Source organism: Atractosteus spatula, chromosome 12, assembly GCF_055471065.1.
Source record: "Atractosteus spatula isolate fAtrSpa1 chromosome 12, fAtrSpa1.hap1, whole genome shotgun sequence".
Lineage (NCBI taxonomy): Eukaryota > Metazoa > Chordata > Actinopteri > Semionotiformes > Lepisosteidae > Atractosteus > Atractosteus spatula.
Window position 1 is genome coordinate 37,746,819 of NC_142717.1, and position 22,682 is coordinate 37,769,500.

The 22,682-nt window shown below is 42.7% G+C and overlaps 1 protein-coding gene across 1 annotated transcript in view; it reads right to left on the reverse strand.

Annotated features, from left to right (window-relative positions):
* Positions 1–8,830: 8,830 nt before the first annotated feature.
* Positions 8,831–22,682, reverse strand: part of cep192 (centrosomal protein 192) — a 39,318-nt gene continuing 25,466 nt past the window's right edge. The window contains exons 32-48 of the mRNA XM_088929718.1: positions 22,135–22,225; positions 21,148–21,327; positions 20,629–20,889; positions 20,020–20,141; positions 19,622–19,731; positions 18,620–18,767; positions 17,971–18,152; positions 17,655–17,778; positions 17,158–17,263; positions 16,722–16,926; positions 16,157–16,236; positions 15,449–15,544; positions 14,844–14,963; positions 13,312–13,439; positions 12,788–12,914; positions 12,008–12,066; positions 8,831–11,224 (exon numbers count right to left, since the gene is read on the reverse strand). Coding sequence (XP_088785844.1) covers positions 11,086–11,224; positions 12,008–12,066; positions 12,788–12,914; positions 13,312–13,439; positions 14,844–14,963; positions 15,449–15,544; positions 16,157–16,236; positions 16,722–16,926; positions 17,158–17,263; positions 17,655–17,778; positions 17,971–18,152; positions 18,620–18,767; positions 19,622–19,731; positions 20,020–20,141; positions 20,629–20,889; positions 21,148–21,327; positions 22,135–22,225 — 2,278 coding nt within the window. The 3' untranslated portion in view covers positions 8,831–11,085. The remainder of the gene's footprint in view (positions 11,225–12,007; positions 12,067–12,787; positions 12,915–13,311; positions 13,440–14,843; positions 14,964–15,448; positions 15,545–16,156; positions 16,237–16,721; positions 16,927–17,157; positions 17,264–17,654; positions 17,779–17,970; positions 18,153–18,619; positions 18,768–19,621; positions 19,732–20,019; positions 20,142–20,628; positions 20,890–21,147; positions 21,328–22,134; positions 22,226–22,682) is intronic.

The window sequence follows — 22,682 nt, forward strand, 5'->3', positions numbered from 1 at the left end:
TTGAAGGCTTTCCAGAAAATCTCTCAGGATATTTTTTTTTGGGCATACAGCAGATCTGTTGTGTAGCAACGTAGCAATAGAAATGCAATATGGCACTGAAGGGGAAAAAAACACTAACAAGACAGGATGCTTGCTATCACTCCAACAAAGCCCTGGATGGATGCAAATTATACTTGGAGACAGAAATCTAATTTTAAAAGACCTCACAAATTTCACTTGTAATCAGCAGTATCAAACACTGCTTTTGAGTATACATTCCCGAGTATTTCAGGGGACCTAAAACAGAGAGTGGCATTTTAGATGTAACATTCAAACAAAACACCTTCCAGAACATAAGCAAGGCTAGTCTCCGAAACACTTTTAGCATTTTCTTAGCCTTCCGAAGACGAGTTACCCCCGTTTCCAATCCTTCAACTATTCATTTTAAATCCACAGATTTGCTTTCTTAACTATAAAATCCCTGTGGCTACTGCCCTTCCTCAAAATGAATTATTCTGGTAGTTTTGAAGGGTTAGGAAAAATCTAATCCATCTCGGCACTAAAATCCTTTGGAGTAACAGATGAGTTCAGCAGGGATTTTGATCAATATTTATAGGGCACATATTTCAACAGACTTCTTCAAAGGAAGTTCAAACGAATTGGAAGAAAAAGCATTTTAATAAACTCATCGGCCCTAACCCACTGGGCTGCTAGGCATACTCCATACTAACAGCAGCAAAGGCCCTGGTTTATTTGAAAGACTAATTAAGAGCATGCAAATTCAGCGCAAAACTCTCCCATCTTGTCAGGTACAGCTCTCCTTCAGTTATACACCAGCTTTTCGATAAGTGCTTCTGGAGGTTTATTTCATTAGGCCTGCTGAAGAAGGACTGGGTGTGCACATGCAACAATGGACTACACAAAACACAAACCTCAAATTGGTGGAAACATCTCAAAATAAAATTGAATGCTTAGGCCTGGATTCAAAGATGTTTGCAACCTTCTCTATACTTGAATCCATCGAATTCCGCAGGATTCCTTTTCTCCAAAAATGTTTTTTTTTCCACATTCATATTACAAAAGTCAAGAGATGTTATTCTGAGATGGTTTATGGTTAGTTGGGGTTTTGAGCTCAGAACTTCAAGGTGCATTAGTGTCAATATTAAAAAAAATCAACAAGTGCCAGAGAAAATTAAATTCTTTCCACTTCATCCTGCAGGATGCACAGATGTAATGGTACACAAAAGCAGAACGAGAAGACCTGAGGAAAGAGCAGCTTTGGCAAGATTTTCCAAACAGAAATTGAGAGAAATCTCAAAGAACTTGAAGAAAAAGCTGCCACTGTCGGAGTAACCAAATAAGTTTTGTGCACAACCAAAAGCCACTTCAAGGATGAAAACAAAATCTGTTGCATTTGGTACATTACGAAAGACCATAAAAGAAAACCAGCTCCGTGATGCACATCTCAAAGAAACTTAGAGTGCAGCTATTAAACTGAATGAAAAATTAAAAATTCAGTTATTCTGTTAAATAATTTTCCATTAATTTTTCAAGGAAAAAGGGTCAATTACAGCAGCACTAATTCTAGAATTACCATCTGGTAAGGTAGTGAGAACAAATCTCAGCATTTGCTGGACAAAAAAAAAAGAAGGAACTTAGTGTGCAACAGCTTTGCAGGCTTTATTATTCATTTGCTTGACACTCTTACCCAAAGCGATTTATACTTGAAGTTCAATTTATATAGCTGGGCATTGTACTGGGACAATGCAAGTGAAGCACCATGTTCAAAGGTACAGCAGCATCCCCATCTGGGACCCTCCAGCTAAAAGTCTAATCCTAACCACTAGTCCACACTGTAGCCTTTAGGAACAGTGTAAACTTACCCGTTTTACCGAAAACCCAACCAAACCTTTCACCAGGCTGCCCCGTTCGTCTGCACAATTCTCACAGAAAATGCGGAACAGAATGTGGAACATTCCCAGCTGGTTCACGAAACCAGAAACTTGTAGACAGGGGTACTCGCACTGTTTCACATACAGTGGCCCACCTTAATATGCCTACGTCAACATACTGAACCAAGCTATACAAGCCTGTTCTGTGATTTTAATTCACTGTATTTAAAGAATGATGCTTCAAAATCCTTCAGCCTTACCACCAAAGGAATCTCTTTATGTAGTTGAGATGTGTATCACAATCTACTCTAAAGTATTGAGCGCAGAGCTTAAACAATGTCAACATAGAGACCAACTGCATGTAAGCAGCTGGAGAGAGAAGTGCACAATTTCACCTTAACAAAAAATTTGGGGTCTTCTCTACAACTTTTCATATAAAGTCAAACATCTTCTACCCATCTACAAAGCAGTCCCTAAATCTCCGATTTCCATCTTGTACAACAAATGCAGTACCCCTGAAGGCTTCCAATGGCCAGATTACATCTGTGAAATATCAAGAGAACAGGATGCACTACTTCATATAAAGGGCTGCTGGAGTCTGGAACTTAGCCATACTGTCACTTTCCTTCTGAGATATTATAATGCACTGCCTATATCAACACAGAGTGCTATTACAATATTGAAGAATTCCAATGGCAAAATATCTGCGATTGAAAATCTGACAACTTTTTTGGACACTCGCCATTTATTGCCCAATAAAGAATGGGAACGCGATATGACATTCCTTGGAGCAGTAATGATAGCTCTCCATTATCACAACATGCTGTAGTGAAATCCCATAGCCCGCAGAAAAACATCAGCTAATCTTACAGGACATTCATGCTGACTGGCCTGCTGCAGTATGTCAAAGAACATTGTTGACATGCATACAAGTAAAGGTCTGACCCAAGCTAAAAAGCAGAAAGAAGAAAATGCTTGGGTTACTGACCCTTCATCAGATGAGGTAGACTAGATGGTCCAATGGTGGATTTTAGCCAAGACACGGGGCTTAACATCCCCGTTTTAACTAAAAGAGTAATGACCAGTAGTCTGGACATCCCATCCAAAGACTGGCATGCTCAGTCACCATACTGTAGACTATTCCAAACCAGGGTTTGATTATAGTGATTGTGAGCGGGGAGAAGAGTGCCACCTACTGGTCCACCAACAACTTGGCACTCTTCGCAGAGTACAAAAAGCAAATACCTAACAATTCTGACTCTTAAATGAAAAGCCACTGATTAGTCTCAACAGTGCAATGCACCTTGCAATTGTTTTACAATATAAAACACTTCATCTAGCAGACAACTTCTGCCTTAAAATGGAACACCACCAAATTACTGTATTGCTCCTTCAGTGCCATCAAAAGAAGTCATTAGAACAGATACAAGGATACATCAAGGGAAAAGGCGGATGATGCAATTAATTCCACGAAGGATCCGAGTGCGCTGCTGACAAAATGGACTATTCATAAACTAACCTTTGTCCATTTGAAATGGAAAGCATTTTATCTCTTTGCCTTATAAACCACCGAATATTTAATGTCGTGATGCTGTCTATTACAATTAAAGAGCACATACTTTTTTTGCTAAATTGTGTATCATTGTAAAAAAAATAAATAAAGGCAAGCAAAAGAAAATGAAGTGGTTACCATACTTCTGCAAGGTCAGTGGAAAAGGAACACGGAGAGGGCAAACACCACCATTTAAAAAGTCTATCCTTGTTGGACTGTGATTAACATTACATTCAGGAAACAGAAAAGCAAGACATCTTTGTGCAGTGGTACTCTGCCAGCATATTATGAAATAAATCACAGGGAATCACAGTAACACCCACCCCGGATCACAAACTGCAAGCCATTCCTGCCTAGCACGATCAAAAATTGTCAACCTCCAATGGCCTTACACCTGACTAAAGCAAATACTGCACACTAATGTAACTCTGGTACTCACACACCTCTTTCAGAGAAACGGCAGTGCAAAACATTAACCAGAAAGAGTGTCATGTTTCTGAAGGCTGTAGAGTGAGCCAGCAGCAATACTCTTTGAGGTACTACACACGATGCTTTTATTTTGAGAGCCCGCAACACGGAAAGACCAGCCTCTACACTTACCGGTAACAGCACGTTAGAAAAAACATGATACCTACAGCCCCCCCCCCCCATCTGAAGCAGGGAGTGAAGTTTTACACAGTGCAGGAGTACATTCTCAGCTTGCACACTGTTGCGGTGAAGCAGACCGGAGGAACCCAAGGGGAGCTGGTACTGCTGGTGTGATTACCGATAATTAACGAGCCTGTCAGACACGGCCTGGTGGCACAGTGTTAAGGTGTCAGCGGCCGTATGCCAGCACCAGGTCAAAGGGCAGCTGGGCAGAGCAGGGGACGAGCCAGTAGCTGTTAGAGTTCCACGGAGGCGGTACTGCCGCGGCTGTTCATGCCCTGACATGCCAAGTCTGCAGGGACATGGGCAGCGACCAAGAGGGGAACTCGCACCACAGCTGAGACGTCAAGAGACTAGGACTGGGGCGTGAAAAGAGTAGGACCAGGCGTAAAGTAATGCCGCCGAGGGCGGAGCTACTTGGCGTACAGATCTCCGAGCCTCGGACGGAGCAAGAGAGAAAAATACACAGAGGCTTCCATGGTAAGACACAGACCGCCTCAGGTCCTAGCCTGCCCCCCGACGAGGGGACACACAACATTACTAATCGGAGGAGAGCACCCCGTACTGAATGGAGATGCAAAAAACAATGATGGGATGTATGAGGGCGTTGGTCCCTTCTGGGGACACCCCTCGCGCCATCACACTAGTTTGCAAGAAAAAAAAAATCTTAAATATTGACAGCATGTGGCCAAGCTAAAAACTGTAGCTTTTCAAGACCCAAGTTTGGTTTTCTGTTTGCCACATTGGGCAAAAAAATTAAACGAGTAATCGTCTGCGGTCAACAGGCATGTCTAACCGCAACTGCAGCCTGCTCAGTGTTCCGGTAAACTGCAGGGAGGGGACATCCAAGAAAGAGAAGATTTTACATTACAGTCCGTCAGAAACATTCCGGCTTCTTCAATTCTTCGCACAGAAAACTCACATTATCCAGCAAGGGTTTCGTCTCATCAACCAGTGCACATCCGCCTAATCACAGAGAAGAACCACTTGCCCTCAGGAAAAACATATACATGGCAATTTGTGTGGTTGCTAAGCGGCCACCTCCCAGAGGGGAAAACGTACTAAAACGTGCGCTGAAACTTACTGGTGAAACGGAGAAGGTTACTTAGAGTATCTTCCAAACAGCTTAGTGAATGAAACTAATAATAGGTGTTCACCGCTTTAAAAATGATCTATAGATGGCACGCAACACCCTGCACACACCTCACAAACACTGCAGCTGATCTCGTTACCGAATACCAACAGGTAGTTAAATATGCGCAACTGTCATTTAGTGGCACATCTGTGGGTCCTGAACAAACCGCATTGATCTCTCATGAAATCGCTGGAGTCTAGACAGCACGCTGCCGCATTAGTCAGCAGGACCTGACACAGTCACGGAGTGGAAAACAAGAGCCGCGCTCCCTTTCCTAACGCGAACTCAGCCTTCCACGGGGGAGCTATCAAATTGTACAGAGCATTTCAGACCTCGACCACGACTACAGATTTAACGTCAGATTTACCGTTGAGAAATGTGAACTTTGGGGAAGGGCGTTCGGGCTTTCTGAACGAGAGATGACAGCTTCGCAGTGCCTCCCTCGCCGAGCGAATTGCGGTCATTGAATTCCCCAAGTATTACCTGCACAAATCTCGAAACCCACCTGCGGCTGTTGCAGGGATGCCCGTGCGGGGCAGCCAGGCAAACACAGGTGAGAGCCATGGTCACAGACACGCTCCGCACAGCCGCGGCGAAATGTTTGCGCCCAAGTTCACCCCGGGGTGGTGTGTGTGTGTGTGTCGGGGACGGGTCTGCCACTTAAGCAGGCAGGAATGGAAACCGCCCCCCAGGCTAAGGGTGCTTTTCCGCCGGGAGTGCGAGAGGGCTCCACGAACACCAAGCCCGCATCGGAACATTTCAACTGAACCGCGCCGTTAAGCTTGAACGAGTTAAAAATAGCACAACGCCGCACTTCAATTGTGCGCGGAGAACGGGCTAACGTTATGCGCCGCACAGCGCTTCCACCGTCTAGTCTGGAGAGCAACCGGGCGCACCCCCGTCAACGACACACAAGTTACCCGCAGTAACGGGGTTTAACGGGAAAATAACTTCGACCTCCACGCACAGGCTCCGCTCCACACACGCCAGACCACCGCTGCCGCAGCAGGCTTTACTCGCGGACCCACCTGCTCGCCAAGCCCCTGCACGGAAAGCAGTAGCGGCGCCTTTAAGAACCGGAGACCTTAAACTTGAGCCCGTTTTCGCCCTGGCTTGTGCGCTCGTCCCCGCAGCAACTTTCCGCTGCCCCGCTTCTCCTCCCTCCACGAAAAGTGCGCAATGAAACCGTCCCCGCCGAGCCCCTCACTCCTCGCCTTCTCCCCTTCCGCTAGACACAACCTTTCAAAGTTTTAGCTGCCGGGAACTTTAAGGAATAGGTGGAAGGAGGAGGGGGGGGTGGTGGTGGAAGAGAGAGAGACAAAACCCCAAAACGCCTTACCTTCCAAACCCGTCCCCCGCTCTCCCGCTGAGTCTAACAGTCCGTAGCAACTCGACTTCCCTCCCTCCGGCTTGTCTAGTGCGGCTGGTCTCAACCTCAATGCCAACGACTCGCAAGCAGCCGCACAAGAACTGTTAATCAGTACGGAAAGAGGGAGGGGGGAGACGGGTTGGCGAGCCGCCTTCGCCGCTCGCAAAAAGCTGCAGCGACATCTGCCGGCGAGGAGTACTACCAACACTATGTGGCGAAGAGGGGAGTTTTTTTTTCTCCTCTTCATCGCCACAGCTTTTAGCTTCGCTTGATAGGTAGTTCCGCACCACAATTTACCAATTAATATCCCTCGCGTTTACCATTAAAGATTTAGAAGCCGCGCCCTTGCAGTTTAATGGGTGAATCAAATGGGCGTTTTAACTTAAATATAATATATAAATATTGCTTATCCTGTATCTGGTACCTACTGTATACTAGCATTTGTAATGTATGTTAGAGTTGTACTCCAGTAAGTACAATAATGTTTTCGATTCTAAATTCTAAAGTGACAACGGATACTTATTTTTATATTCATATTTTATAATTGTTTTATTCGGAGTGTTTCCAATGTTCTCCAAGGTAAATTTGATTGAGCTACTCGTCAGAAGGTGTTGTTTGTTGATATGTCCTTGTAATTCTGACAAAACGCGTAGACTGCAGGTAGCTACAACTTAATAAAGAAAACGATACGTTCATCCAGGTGCTGCAAGAATTGTAACTTCTGTTATCCGACTATAAAGAGAGAGCTCTGCCAGGGGAAATGGCCAGAGAAAGAAGGGGAGAAAAGCATTTTCTTCCTCCCATGCTGCTGTATGGTGCCTTAACTTCACCTGAAGTTTAGGCCACATGATCGTTTCACCTCTGTAGCCTGGACTCGGATTCTTTTCCTGGTCTCCTGAAGATGGTCACCCTCACCCATTCGCCTTCACTCACTTACCAAAAACCAACTGAACGGCACCCTTTCTTTTGCAAACGTGTGTACTAAGTGCACTCCTGTACTGCAAACAATCCAGATGAAATAAAAGTGATAGAAAAACAGTCCTTTGTAAGAGATCAGACGGTGAAGGCATCAGGTTTGACAAGCTTCGGTTTTAAATATCCTTCCATATAATTTCCACCCTCGTTTGACTTTCACAGCTGATGAACTCTACAGAATGAAATCTCATTACAACTGGGGATTTCGAATACTTGAACTGGGAGCCCCTGTGGTCTTCTCAAGACTAAAAAAAACTCTAGTTCTATTCACCTGTCAGTGAAGAACATTCCTTGAAGAGTGTACTTTCTTGCTCTTCTCCAGACTGATTCTGAATTCTGACAGCAGCTATTCTAAAACAAACCCGTGTTACTGTGTTAGTTACATCAGCCCAATTGTAACACCCACCCCTGCTCCGATTCCTGTTAACCACCTCTTAACCCAAATACAGCACATGTATTCAATGGAACACCTACTTCCTGGGATTGGTAACAAAGTGTATTCAATCTTGTTAAAAACACTGTACAGTCTGGTTGGCACGCCAAGTATTTAGACATTCAGACCAACTCCCTCAATGTCTTTGGTATACACATTTTAAGTCTTCCACACCTTAAAAAACAATTTGTTTTATATCATAGGACATAAGCTTTCTATAGCCTTTAAGATTTCTGCCAAACGCTGTGAGGTTGTCCAATTCAGATAGAGCTAGAGGCTTGTCAGGTGCCCAATTAGGACACCATATGTTCTGTAGGCTCCACTTTAAGAGTCCTGAAGGCTACAGCCCCTACAAGCTGCAAGCCAGATCGGTCGACAGAACAGCTTGAATGAGCGTTGGTGGTTTTGGTGCATTCTGTAGACCCTTCCCCCCCTCAAAAAAGAAAAGTATCCCCATTTAAAGACTCGCTTGTTAACTAGATTTAGGTTGAAAACATGCTCCCATTCAACTCCACCCTGTCTGTTTTAGGAAAGAAGTGTACTGTGAAGTCTGCAGGAATTTTGAAATGACCTTTATAAGAACCTATTATTTGTCCGATTAAAGATGAGTGATAAAGTGTTATCAAAAAAGCTTAAACTACAGAAGTGATTAATTCTTTAGTCGTAGACACGAGTGACTTTTACTGAAGAAGCTGAGCCATTTACCTAGCTAATATATTCAACAAGGATCACTTGTGACCTGGGTAAAAGGAAAGAATAGAAGACTTTCAAACCAGACCAAAGAATGAAAAGAATGTCAGATAATCCACTACCCTTTTGAAACATAAGCCAAGGAACAAAACGGGCAGAAAATGCACAACTGTTTATTTTAATACAATTTGTTTTTTAAAAATAAATACATTCTACATTAAGATACAACAAAAATACAAAACATGTGCAAAATACTTTTCTTCTGCCCTTTAGCAGTGTGAAACAAGTGTTAGTTTCCCCATCATAGTTAAATAAGTTATTCTAGGCATTTTAGCAGATTGTGACATTAACCAGATATGGTTCTGTTCTGTCATTTTACACATGGATGATTTAATTATGAAGGCTAATAGAAGTCCAGTCTTTTTTTAAAGTTTACAATAGATTCCCTTTCTAAAGTTATTAAGAAAAAGTTTAAAAAAATTAAGTTTCTTCAATGTTTGTTCTAATTAAGGTTTATTACTCTTTACTGAAGCATCACATTGCTTACATTAACACATTACACTACAGTGGCTTGTTTGGACACACTGCCTTGTCCATGCCTCGATCCACACTCAAGCATGCTTGTGTGCACTCAGTTTGCAGGTTCTATACGCAGTGGCCTGGAAAAGACTTCAGACATTCATTCACATTCTGATAGACAAGAGATGGGTGGAGAGTCAGCACAGTAAAGTGACATCAGCTTGCCTACCTACTGTATCACTGAAGTTGTGGTTGTAGTTTTAAAAGTAAAGCTTGGCTTTAAAACTTTCAGCATCCAATGCCAAACATGTGATAAAGTTTCAGGCACTGTTTTAGTAGATGTGTTCTGTGCTTGCCTGATCGTAAGCATGTACTGTAAACCAAGACTGGCCATCCTTGATTTTGAAGAGCCACAACCAAGCAGGTTTAACTGGTTAATGTCAATAAATGACCTCCTAAAAATGTAAAGCATTTTTAATTTTGGCCAATTTCAGCAGACAATTTGCTCAAATAGTCTATTATCTGAACTGAGAACGACTCTGCAGCTCTTAATGATCACAGCTGGCTATTCCTGACTCTTAGGAATCAATAGATTTAGTCGATCAAAACCTCACGTATTCCAAGTTTTTGTTTTTCAGACTGATAATTTATGGGTAACTAATAAGAAGAGCTGGATTATGGCTCTCCAGGACACGAGGTGGTGACCCCCTGATCTACATGAGGAATGTGCTACTGTGGTCTTGGAGGGTGTGTGTTTCAACAGGTTTTCATTCCAGCTATCCAGATGGTTACTGGATCAACTGAACCCATTTAAATAAACCCAGCTCTTCATTTGCTACTGCTTTATAGAGACCTAGACAACCTGCAGACACAGCTGTCCCCGCAGGACCAGGACTGGACAGCCCTTTTTACACACCAGGACACTTCCCAAGAGCCATCACATGGCACATGGCATGGCCAGCGGGATAGCAGCATCACTCCAGCACAAATGCAGGCACGTCAATCTTAGAAGCATAGAGGATCCATTTTGTTATCTTAAAGACAGCCTGAAAAAAATGGTAGTCAAGCAAACCTTAACAGATGTTTAATGTTTAACAGACGTCTATGGCATCATTTAGAGTGGTGACTATTACTCTACTTATGTGGACCAGATTTTCCTCTTAATGTCCAGTCCAAAAAAAACACTAGAAAGACTATAACCAATGCCTGCTGAAATGGTCATATTAAGTTACAGGGGCTCATACATCTCATGTACTGCTGAGAACTAATGAATGGATAAGTTAAGCCAAGTGGTGATGTTTTACTCACTTTTTATAAAAACATATTGAATGAAGTCTTTATTTCTATGAAAGCCCTTTAGTAAATGTAGGGGAAAAGTCATTTCTGAAAAGCTTTATTTGGACAAGAAAAGGCACTTGATTTTGAATACCCAGACAATTACCTCCTGTAAAAACTATCATTTTATCTGTGCAAAAGGCACTGTGGATGCATGAAAGGGGCCATTCATTATCTGTCAAAGACTACAGCACTCGATCTGCTCATCTCGGGTGAACCCCCCTGGAGCTCTGCAGGGAGTTACTTGTGCACGGTCGCTCAAATCTAAATCCCATCAAGAGGGGACATCACTAAAACCTCCAACCACCGTCAAAGCAAGGAAATGAAACTGACCCCTTTACTTTGGCAAGAGCTACCCAAGTATTGTGCAGAAGCACCCTTGGCGCACACATTAAATGGAAGAAGGAAAAATAAAAGGAAACCCTCTGTAATGTAAAAGGAACAAACTGCTAGAATGATGATACCAACACCACTCCTCAAGGCAGAAGAAGTCATGTAGTACAACTAATGACCTCCAAAGGTAATAGCATGCACAGACTTTGGTGCCTCTAAAGGCAATTAGACATTTTCTACAGCTTCACCAGTAAGTTGAATAGCGAGACTTCCGCACGTGTCGGTCTGAATGAGCAGTAAGGTGGCAAAGTTCCCTGCCGCCCCTGGTTTGAACTGGACTGGTAGGTTGATATAGTGTTGGGACCTGCAAGGAAGAACAGCAGATGCGTTTTTAAAAGGAAAATGCAGAAATCCACCAAGAAACGGCTCGATGAACAGTTCCCTTCATCATCTTCAAATTGCTTATGCTCAATAGCACACAAAACTAAAATAAAATGTAATGGCAGGCACTAACGAGAACACTGTCCTTTCATGTTTGAAAGCCTCCCATTAAAGAAAATGCAAAGTAATAAACAAATCAGTAGTAAGTGGTTTGAGACCTCCTCCACCTTGATTTAAGTACTGCAGCAAGTAATCTAACCAAAAAGGAAATGACAAGCAATTTTACTTTAATCATTCATATTCTGCATACTCATTATTCATTTGTGAGTTACAACTTTAGATCAGCTCAAAGCTTTCACCACGACTGATAATTTACATATAATCTCTTCTGCAATCCAAGCAACAATACATAAAAATGCTTTATAATATGATATATACGAACAGACAAAACCTGTTCTTCCTATATGGTTTTCATATGAAGGTGTATGCAGAACACTGCATTCTGAAAACATGCAAAAACTGTCACAACAGCAGTGCTCACGCTGTGCTATCAAGTGGAAACATCTGAGTAAAATGACAAAAAAGAAGTCTGGTAGGATGACTTTCAATAGATCTGCTCTTAACAGCTTCAGGTTTCTCCAGTGGGAGCTGTACTGGAGTTAATCACACTGTCAACTAAAATCATTGTATGTAACAATTTCTATTTCAGCATTATAAGCTTCCCTGTGACATTGGAAATTGAGGATTTTCCGAACAGATCACTCACCTTAAGGAATATTTGGAATGCTTGATGTGGAATGGCTCCCTAGGGCTTATGAATTTCAGCTGCAATTCAATTAGAAAAGCTAAACATCAAGTCCATGCAGGTATATTAAAACATTCTCAGGAGTTACTACAACATTCACACAATGCTAACAAACGCATGCTTTCAGTAACTAGCAATGGAGGTCGAAAAGCTCTATTGTGAAGTTAATCAAAATGACCATGGTTAACTAGGACTTCCTCACACATGGAGCAGGAAGCACACCCATGCACAATTAATGAAGAACCCTAATATCATTATATGGGAAAAGTGCATTTAAATTGCTCAAATTCCTAAAACCCTCAAAGCAAACTCTTCAAAAGCGTTTGCTTCAGTGTTCCACAGAAGCCGAGTGCAATATGAACACTGCAAAACAGCGGGTCTATGTAGACCTCATTCGTGGGATACCTCTGGTGAGAATTTCACCTGTGGTGGTGAACAGCACCGAGAATCAACACTGCTCATAATACAGACTTTAGAGGAATTGATTAGCCTGTTTTAAAATAACCCATTTCGCCAAATGAAGGACAGCATAACTCTTGCAGCTAGGACATCATGCTGAAATTTCCTCTTTTTTTTTAGCACTCGGGTATCCATGTGCACTTAAGATATTTAAACTCTAAATGACAATTAACATTTGGTTAATTGAGAAAAATGTTGCTGGTTCACTGCATTTTCTGTGGCTACCTCCTCCTATGACCCTAACAGTGTCGCCAGTGGTTCAGTCAAAGACTCCTCACTTACCACATGAGTTGCGAAGGAGTTGTTGCGTACATTTACTTTCAGAGTGCTGGACTCTCCCACTTTGGTCAACGGGAAGGCATAGAGATCCTGGGGCGCGTACACTCCCCGCCGACTCGCTTCCTCGCCGCTGAAAAGCAGGGCAAGAGTTTCCTACTGTTCCCAGAGTAATGGGCAGAAGACAAACTCCTACGACTCACTCTCCATGTCGTAGTGGCATGATGGCACAGCCCATGGACAAGCACAGGCCAGTTCAGCACTGCTGTGCCGAGGCACCAGGTTCCGATTTTACGACGATTAGCCCAATTAAAAAACAGAAAGATGCAAAAACAAAACAACCATCCAGAAAAGTAAGAAGCAATGGGCAACCAGGCATTCTCAATATGCCTACATCGAGCAATCGAGTTGTACAGCATGAAATCTATCTGCAATAAGACGGGATCTACCATCCATTAATGGATCCTGGAACTCAAAAACAGGCTTTTAACCTTTCTCCACAGAATGGGTTTAATATGCAAACTTCTTACCCAGGTTTAACTGCAGAAGCATCTGACCCAGATCTCTTCCGCACTTTCACAGTGGTCTCCGTTCTTATCAGGGTGTTTTCAGGGTCTGTCTTCTTCTTTAGGCCTGCTGCTGCCCTATCTTTTACTCCCTAGGATGAAATTTAAAATAAGGCTTTAAAACTTGACATCAAGAAAACGGGGGCAGGGACACTTATGAGGTCACAGTTTACTGGGGTAAAAAAAAAAATAACCACAATCAGACTTATGACCAAGGTTCTGCTTTTTTTAACCAGTAATTGAGGCCACGAAGCCTCAAGACATGAATATGGAGCAAGTCAGGTCACGCAGTGAGCCATCATTAATCATTCCATTATACTAATCATTTCAATTAATCTTCCCATTACCACAAGTAGTTCATCAGCAGATGCATACATAGTGCTGTAGATAACTACAGACATTCTGTTGTACATCTTGATGAATATCTACAGTTTAACAGGACAGCTAATGGATGTTTATGATTTGTTTCTCTTCAGTCAGATAAACTGGTGCAATGTGCTATTATATTAATAACGATGAAAAAGCTCATTGATAATAAGATATTTATAGCCTTAAGATTCAGTTTGTCAAAAGGTGATGGGAAGTATTGTTAGTTAAAATTATGGTAATAATAACAGCTATTTCTAGTGCTGACCTCTGAACAGAAAATAAGATTTCTAGACAAATACTTGTGTTTATGGGATCGCGAACAATGTAATATTAAAAACAGTTCATGAGTCCGTATTCCTTATTTCTGACTAAACGATCTACAGAACTGGTTGTTAAATGTTAACATTTTCTGTTCATGGATTGACATCGGAATGTTGGTATTTGTGGTATTTTTAAGAAAACACTGTATTGTGTATTCACAGAACTGGCAAGAGGTCTAATATTCTTTAGCCCTCCCAAACCAACCATTAGATGCATGAGCTACGAGTTGCTTCCTGACAAAAACACCTGGCGGATTTTCACACATCCGTCGAAAAATTTTACATGTGGCCTCAATTTTTCCTCCCTCTGTAATGGGGGGGGGGGGCGGGGGAGCTTTCTAATGAGACGGTTAAATGATATCATTAGAAGTTTCATTAGTAGAACCTGTGTATGCAGTATATACATTTTAGAGATTGGGACATTACAGCCATTTTAAAAGTCTAAGCGTGAAAAAAGTACAGAGCCCATCTATGTGGATGGATCATCCAGGTGGAGGATAGACAGGTAGTGGAGGGGAGTCCCCATTACCTGTAAAGCACTTTGAGTGGAGTGTCCAGAAAAGCGCTATATAAAGGACATTATGTAATCTTTATTGCAAGGGTTGGAAAAAATGCTTTTTAAATGGCCTGTTGCTTTTTTTTTTTAAAGCATTCACGGACCTTCTCTTGAGTGAACTTGTTTAGCAGAAATCATAAAAATAAATGCCAGTTTTAATCTCATAGTTTACATATATACATATTGCACTAGACTATATTCTAGCTTCATTCTGGGAACACGTAAACTTCAGAACAACTTAAAGCACCCACTGTCCCGCAAAGCTGGAAGCGAATCCGGTGTTTCATGTGCGGCTCTGCTACAGGATGGCACTCAAGGTCCCAGAACTGGGCATAGTCTCCTCGGTCCCGGGGCAAGAAGGAGACTGGCACCTGCGGCAAGCAAAAAAAAAAAACAACAACTGAAAGCTGGCTCTTCACTACGTGATGAAATAACAACATGCCCATCCAGTATTGTTGAAAATATTCAAGGCTGCAGCTCAACAACATTTTCAAACAAAGCTAGGAAGCATTACTGCAGCTTGCATTTTAATCATCTGACCGCAACTTCCAGTTTTAACACAGACAAAAGCTTCAAGTCCTCAAACTGGTCGAGCAGGTTTGTAAGACCATTCATTATAATAACCGGCCTGAATAGGGCTTTTCTTAAAGCTTTTCTATACTTCCAAACAGAGAAATAAAGATGAGAAACATAAAAAAGCGTCTTCATAGTTTGCAATAATCATAAAATAATTCTAAAATGTTTTATAACGCCAAATTTGTGTTTTACTTTCATGGTAATAAATACCACTTCTTTTACGTACTCCAGAAATTCCTCCTTGCCTAATCCTGCTTTTCCCCTGAAAGCGGGATTTTACCTTCAATTTCTCCTGGCTTCCCAGGGTTCCAGAGACCCGGGAGCACCTGAAGGCAGTGTAGGTAGCGCGATACACATCTCCGCTGTTGTCCACCCCCTGGGAACATTTTAGAGAAAAGTTTGCTACCACAGTCTGGGAAAGAGGGCTTTTAAAAAGAGATGAAACCGATGGATTTCTACTCCACCACATCCCGTTGAACACAGCTGTTTCTGTAGCCTGCATCTCTGTAGCCATTTTGTACAGAGTGGAGAGCCAAGTCAACAGACACCCATCTGAACCTGATACTGGACATTGCACTGCCCAGTATGATATTGGCAGACCTGCCAACCTTGCGTTTTTGTTTTTGAGTACCAAGCCAGGGATTTTTGCTAGGGAGTTAGGTGCAGCACTTTCAATAGTAACTGCAGGCACCATCACAGAAGAGCGATACATGTCGTTTGATGTATATTGTTAAGTATCGCTCAGCTTCAAGCTGACTGTAGTCTCCATTCCCTGCACATCTCTGAAAAAACAATGTATTGCCAACTGCACTACAAATATGCAAATGGAGACAGCACTGCAATAGAAAAAGCTCACAATTTGATCTGGAACGCCACTCAGTCAGGACTCTGGTAGACATTTTGTAAGCAGTGCACATGCGGAATACATACATCCAATATCAAGATTAAAGTTACATGATAGACTCTGGAGAGGGAGGCGGGAAATCACCTTAACATAAGGAGGTGCAAATGATGACAGATACCATCGAACTTCCTCTTCACCACTGTTCTCTACCTCTAGACAGGACTCTGGAGAAGAAAGAGGGTTCTAATCAGAACAAGGGAAGGAGCGTCGCAACTCGCTTGTGTCACACAGAGCTGCTGTGAGGGAAGTACAAAGTGAGATTCAAGAAGTCCATTTAAAAAAATATATATATTTATGCGTTTTTCCCCCCACATTATTTCACCAAGGTTTGTATATCCAAACTTGACTTCATCCAAAACAAGATTCAACATTCTCTGTGACATTCTAAGCAGACACACACCGTTTTTCCAGTTAAAAAACATTGATTAAAAACAATATTTGCGATTCAACCAAGAGCAATATTTTTCTTTCAATTTAAACAATGTTCTGGCAAAGCTCAGTACAATTGCTATCCTTTTACTAGCAGCTTCTCAGCCACAGAATTATTCATTTTTGAATGGCAAATATACACGTTCTTCCCTCAAAGGGTAATCTGTGGATTTATTAAAGGCCTGAGAGCCTGCAGGAGACATCAGTGCTGGAGTTCTACCTGAGCTCTCTCCAGACACTGTGGTGGGGAACACCAGGGTCCTGTTCTTGATCTCCACTTTAGTAGGCAGGGGCATTGGCTGTGGTTTAGCCACGTGAAGCACTGGGGTCTCCGGCTGCGCAGTCAGTACGCCAAGCGGCTTTGCTGAAGAGGCTGTGGCCGACAAATCGAGGGCCAGACCTTCGCGGATCTGCACCTTAACGAACTACATCAAGAGACAGCAGAGGATGTTCACAGTGGGAGCTACAAATAAACTAAGTCACTACTCAAACAATATGAAGGCCACGCAAGCCAATTTATTAGGTCTGATCTCCATTTTTCCACACTTCTGGCTAAAATGTATAAGTACCATCCCTTTTCAAAATTGCAGGAAAAAAAAATTCCAATATAGAAGCTGCCAACACCCCACTACCCCTAAAACTAAAGCAGCATTTACCTTCTGCTGATTGTCACACTGGATGTAGATCTTCCCACTCCAGGGCAGAATGGAAGATTTGGTAGCAAGGGATGGGTTGGGACTAATTAGAATTTGCAAGTGACTCCTATGAGATGAAAAAGCCAAAAACAGAAATTTTACAACATTTCATTGGAAAGGACTAAACATTCTATTAATGAAGCAAAACTAAATACAGTACTAAAAGCATACCTATGATTTTTTTTTCTTTAAATTTTTTGATGGTACAAGCAATTCATATTAAAAAAAATCAAACAGGACCTTTGTGCATTAAAACATACCAACAGAATGTGAAGATTAAGAAAAAAACAGATCTATAAAGCTAAAAGCATTTTACTGGAAGGATTAACCTAGGTTTCAGTTATTTAACTCTGTGTGGTTCTATGGGCCTCCTATAACCTGAATGTCACAATAAAAAGGAAAAAGCTCAAAGCTCATGATGAGGTTTGACTGACTGGAATTCTGTATTCTGTACATACTCTGGCTCAATGAGTCCGTGTTGTGGAGTGATGGTCAAGCAGTGGGCAGGCCAGGACAGCTCAAAACTGAGAACTCTGGGGGATTTGTTCATAATTTTCACATGTCCAGTGTCGGCAGCACAATCTGCAAAAATGGGGTCTATTAACGCAAGTGGTTCAAGCAACATCACACTGCATATTCCCCAAACACAATGTGTATGCATCTTACATAGATCACTAAAGAGGACCAGAAGTTACAGAAAGCAAACAATTATTCCCATTTAAGAATCTTCCTACTCTAGTTAAAAATTACAAATCCCAGCGATGAGGAACTCACTGATTGTTGGAGCGGTCAGAACCAGCTGCTCTGGAACGACACTCCAGGTGTCTGGAGGTTCGCAGGATGTACTCAGAACGGGATCTGGAACATTCAGGGCCAAAGGAGGGCCCTGAGGTCCTTTCACCGGGAGCACATCGAGAGAAACGTTGCCGATGTGACGATCAGAGCTCCCAAAGCCACTGTAATACAAACATCCTGAGGTCAAACACGCATTTCCCCACCTTCGTTGAAATCTTATTCCCTGCAGCTACCTAGCTGAGGCATTAGGGCTGAGACTCATCAGAAAAAGACCAACAGCACCTTGCATCTTTAACCACGATACAGACTTGAGGTTTATGCTTGGTTTGAGCTCATAGTAATCCAAAAACCAGCCATGTCACTTTCCCAGAACTACCAAACATAAAATAAAAATCTATCCTAGCTGTTGCAATTCTTACACTTCTGCAATTTACAGTAGTGAAAGCTATAACCGTTTTGCCATCTTCTATAAAGTTCTCATCATCTTTCAAAACGCATTCAATAATTCCCTTGGAAAACCAAGCCTTACAAAATCTCACAGAAGTGTCCAAGAAACCCATGAAATGAAGAAAACATGCCAATAAGAGTCTTTGATAGATCTGACCGAAGGCTACCCAGTCCAGCATACCTGTCTGCCTCAGAACTGCGTCTTGGAGAAGGCTGGTGTGACTCTGTACAATCACGAGCTTCTGAACTTCCCAGCACAGACAGGATTACTTTGTTCATGCTGCCATAGAAAACCTGAGCATCATTAGGCCTCTCAGGTAGATCATACACTACAAAAGAGTAAACAAAAACCAAAAAAATTAAACTTTCAATAATAATAATTCCTTACTTAGAGCGACATTTCAGGTCACTTCACAGGTAAAGCAGACACCTCTCTATCAACCAGTGTGCAGCCCCACCTGGATGATGTAACGGCAGCCCAAGCGCACCAGTACATTCCCCACACACCAGCAATCAGTGGGGAGGGGAACAGAGTGATGAAGTCAATTCATAGATGGGAATTATTAGGAGGCCATGATTGCTAAAAGGCCAGGGGGAAATTTGGCCAGGACAAGAGGGTTAACACCCTTACTCTTTTCAAGAAAAGCCCTGGGATTTTTAATGACCACATAGAGTCAGGACCTTGGTTTTACGTCTCATCCAAAGGATATTGTCTTTTTACAGTATAGTGTCCCCGTCACTACACTGGGGCATTAAGACCCACACAGTCTGCCAGATGAGCACCCCCTACTGGCCCCACTAACACGTCTTCCAGCAGCAACCTTAGCTTTCCCAGGAGATCATCCATCCAGGCACTGGCAAGACTCACACCTGCTGAGCTTCACTGGGTTCCCAGTTGTGAATTTCAGGATTATATAGCTGCTGGCATGCCTTTGGGTATCATTCCACTTTTCTCTAAGCACATTAAGAGTTCTTAAGATTGTTGTACAGTTTTAAAGCATTGGAATGTACAACCTTATCTTGGGGAAACGGGGAACCTTGGATTTTATACATACTGTCTTTCCACATCAATTCAACGAAATAGCTGGTTACACTATAAAAGCCATAAAAAAGACCTGTGTGGAATCTTAATACTACGAAAGGCAAACTCAGGCACTAGTCTCCCCCCCCCCATCAACTTTACCTTCTGTTACTTGCTCCTCTCTAAGGAACCTTTCATTGAAGTTTATATTCTTCAAGAGGCTGTTTTCAGAGAGTACCCGCCTTCCAACCTCTGGTTTGCTACACAAAAACCTGAAAAACGAAACACCCACATGCACACTGTGATAATCATATAGTTAAAACCTCCTGTTTCTAAGGTTAGACAACAAACTACACCTGGATGCTCGAGCTGTGTATGTCTACATGTTCTGAAGCTGCTTTTTGAAAGGCACAAAAGGTTCAATATGGAAATGAACCTTAAGTTTTACAATGGCACCAAGTATTGATAAATAATCCCCCTCCCAAAGGCAGATTAACACACTCATCTTTTGATTGCAAAAGCATCAAACCATAATGAACACGTTTATTGTTTATAATTACCTCCTGAACTGCCGTCTTGAAATTTCATCTCCACAGAAGAAATAGACCGTAGACAAGACAGAACTGCTGGACTGGCACAAAGCTTGCTCCCTTCTCGTTGACTTGCACAGCAAAGTGATAACCTGCATCAATTAAAGCCGAACGCCACTGAAAACAGAAGTAATACCTCCCCTGAGCCACAGCACATCATGCAGCCAGACCCCATCAGCCTTAGAACAGGCTACTATAGGAAGAGAACTACAATTTCTCACGCACAAAAAAAACCACTTGAATCCTGAACCATTGCATGTTATAGTTAAGCAGCTCATTAAGAAACAGGAGCATCATTTCTTAGTCTATACCAAGACATTTGTTAGCATGAAGCAACAGTTCCTTATTTTAAAAAGTATAAAAATCCATACACATTTTTCACTTCACAAATCTCTTCTGCATGTGTGGAAAAACACCAGGAGTTCAGGAATTTCACCATCCCCTTTACTTCTCTCTGGGGTCAAGTCGGTGCGACTGTGTGACTGTGCGGGACTGGGGGAAAGTGTGCTGCAGGGGCCCCTACTGAGCCCCGGATGTCTTGTGTCTTGGGCCGTCGTTCCAGACCGCCTCACACTTTACCTCCTGAGTCCTCTCCTTCAGGACAAACTGGGCTGGAGATATGCTGACGACCGCGGAATCCATTAGCGTCCGCGTCTGCAGGTCCGCAAAGGCAACCGCTTTGACGAAGGCGGCTCGTGAGCCGGTGTTCCGCATGCAGAAGGTCAGTTTGCTGACTTGGCCAGGAGCGATGCCGTGCAAGGTGACCACATAGCTCTCCGACAACTTCTTCACCTCCTCCAGTATGATGTTGCTCGTCCCTCCGTAACCTGATAATGGAATCTGAAGGGGGGGGGGGGGGGGGGACGGAGCAGGACAAAACCCAATTAACGTTCAGTAAACTACAGTATTCCAGCCTCAATCTACAGGCTGAAAACCAACCGAGGCAGAGACTGAACACTGATGCAAACATTAATACTGATCCGGAGAAACACTGACGTACTGCTCAGTTCAGCTACTTAGGTGTAGCTGTTTACCTGCAGGCAAGACTCATGAAAACCTACACATCAGCGTTTACAAATTCACCCGACATTTGCTTACAGTGAATTTTATTCCCGGCTGAGAGGAACGCATCCCCGACTGCTTGATCTCCAGCTTGGCGAGCATACACGCAACCCGGGTCGGAGCAAACAGCAAATGGATAGACGCATCTTCTCTGGGGCGGATAGCCAGCTCACGATGGTTTGTTAGCCTCTCTTCTGGACCAAAGGTACTCTGAAGCTGTTGAAAGTGAAAACGGCGCATCAAGAAAAGACACTGGTCAACTCCAGCTCATCACAAACTGAATATATACTATGCAGGAGCAGTTCTTCAGTTCCAGCAATCTTTATTACCCGTAACACTACCCGCCCCCCCCCCACCATTAACAAGTTCCATCTTTGCATACAACTATTTCCTTAAAAGCAATGTATGCAAAGCTCATACTGTGCTGATACAAGGAAAATCATTTAAGTACAATAAAATGAATTAAAATAACTATAAAGCACAAAGCCAGAAGTGCATCAAGTGCTGTACAAATAAAAATGAAATATTATGAAGTAACACAGCATGCATGCAAAGCAGTAATAGGTACACTCTGTAAGAAAGTTTAAGAAATAAAAACATTACTGCAATGCAGTGTAGGAAGGTACCGAAGGATGTTTTGGATCACGGGTGCTATCTAAAAAGACAAGCCTTGAGCAAAAGTGTTAGGAAACTGTGCTGTTCCATTTTTCCAATGAGTGGGCAGCTCATTCCACCACTGAGAAGCAAGGCTAGAGAGAGAGGAGGAGGGCTCTGGAACTGGGAGACAAGAGGAAGAATAGAGAGGATTATACGGTGTGCAAGGAGGCAAGTTTTGAAATCAACACAAAAAGGGAGGTGGCAGAGGAACTGGAGTAACAGACAAGCATGAGGAAGACCAGGAAGAGAGAAATTCTAAAGGAGATGTAGTGGTGAGGTAACACTGGCAAAGAGACTGTAAGAGGGCATTAAAGCAGTCCAGGCAGGAGAGCTCAAAACGTTGCTCAGGATAGCCGGAGAGCCCACCTGAAAGCAGTCCTGATCCTGCCCTCTGATCAAGAGCCGCAGCTGCTGCACCGAGCTGGAGGAGTTATTCCTTAGAACAAGCTTCTGCTGTCTGAAAAGCAAACAAGGAATAAACATTTCTTTAAGTCCCCGCAATTATGACTGGAATGATCAACCTTCAATCAGGATCCGATCAAAGACCTCCTGCCCTACGCAAGCCTATTAAATCAGAGCATCAGTCTGCCGATTGGCCATTGTCGTCCAGGCCATTCACAGTCAGAGTCCAGGCTCCATTCCACAATAGCTGTGCTTCAGGACAATGTTTCCACAACAGTCTCAGCTCCTAGCACACTTCAACTTTTCATGGCACAGTAAATTATTTTTAAATCAACATTAATTTTGCAAGGAGACACAGACTTTGATTTTAATGTGAAATTTTAAACTTCTCTTATTTGACTAGAATTTCAAGGCAAAATGCGAGCTTGTCTCAGTGAATAAAACCGAGAAGTATTTGGTTCAGTGCTGGAAAGAGTGAAACACTCTTGATCCACACTTTCCACAACACTCTG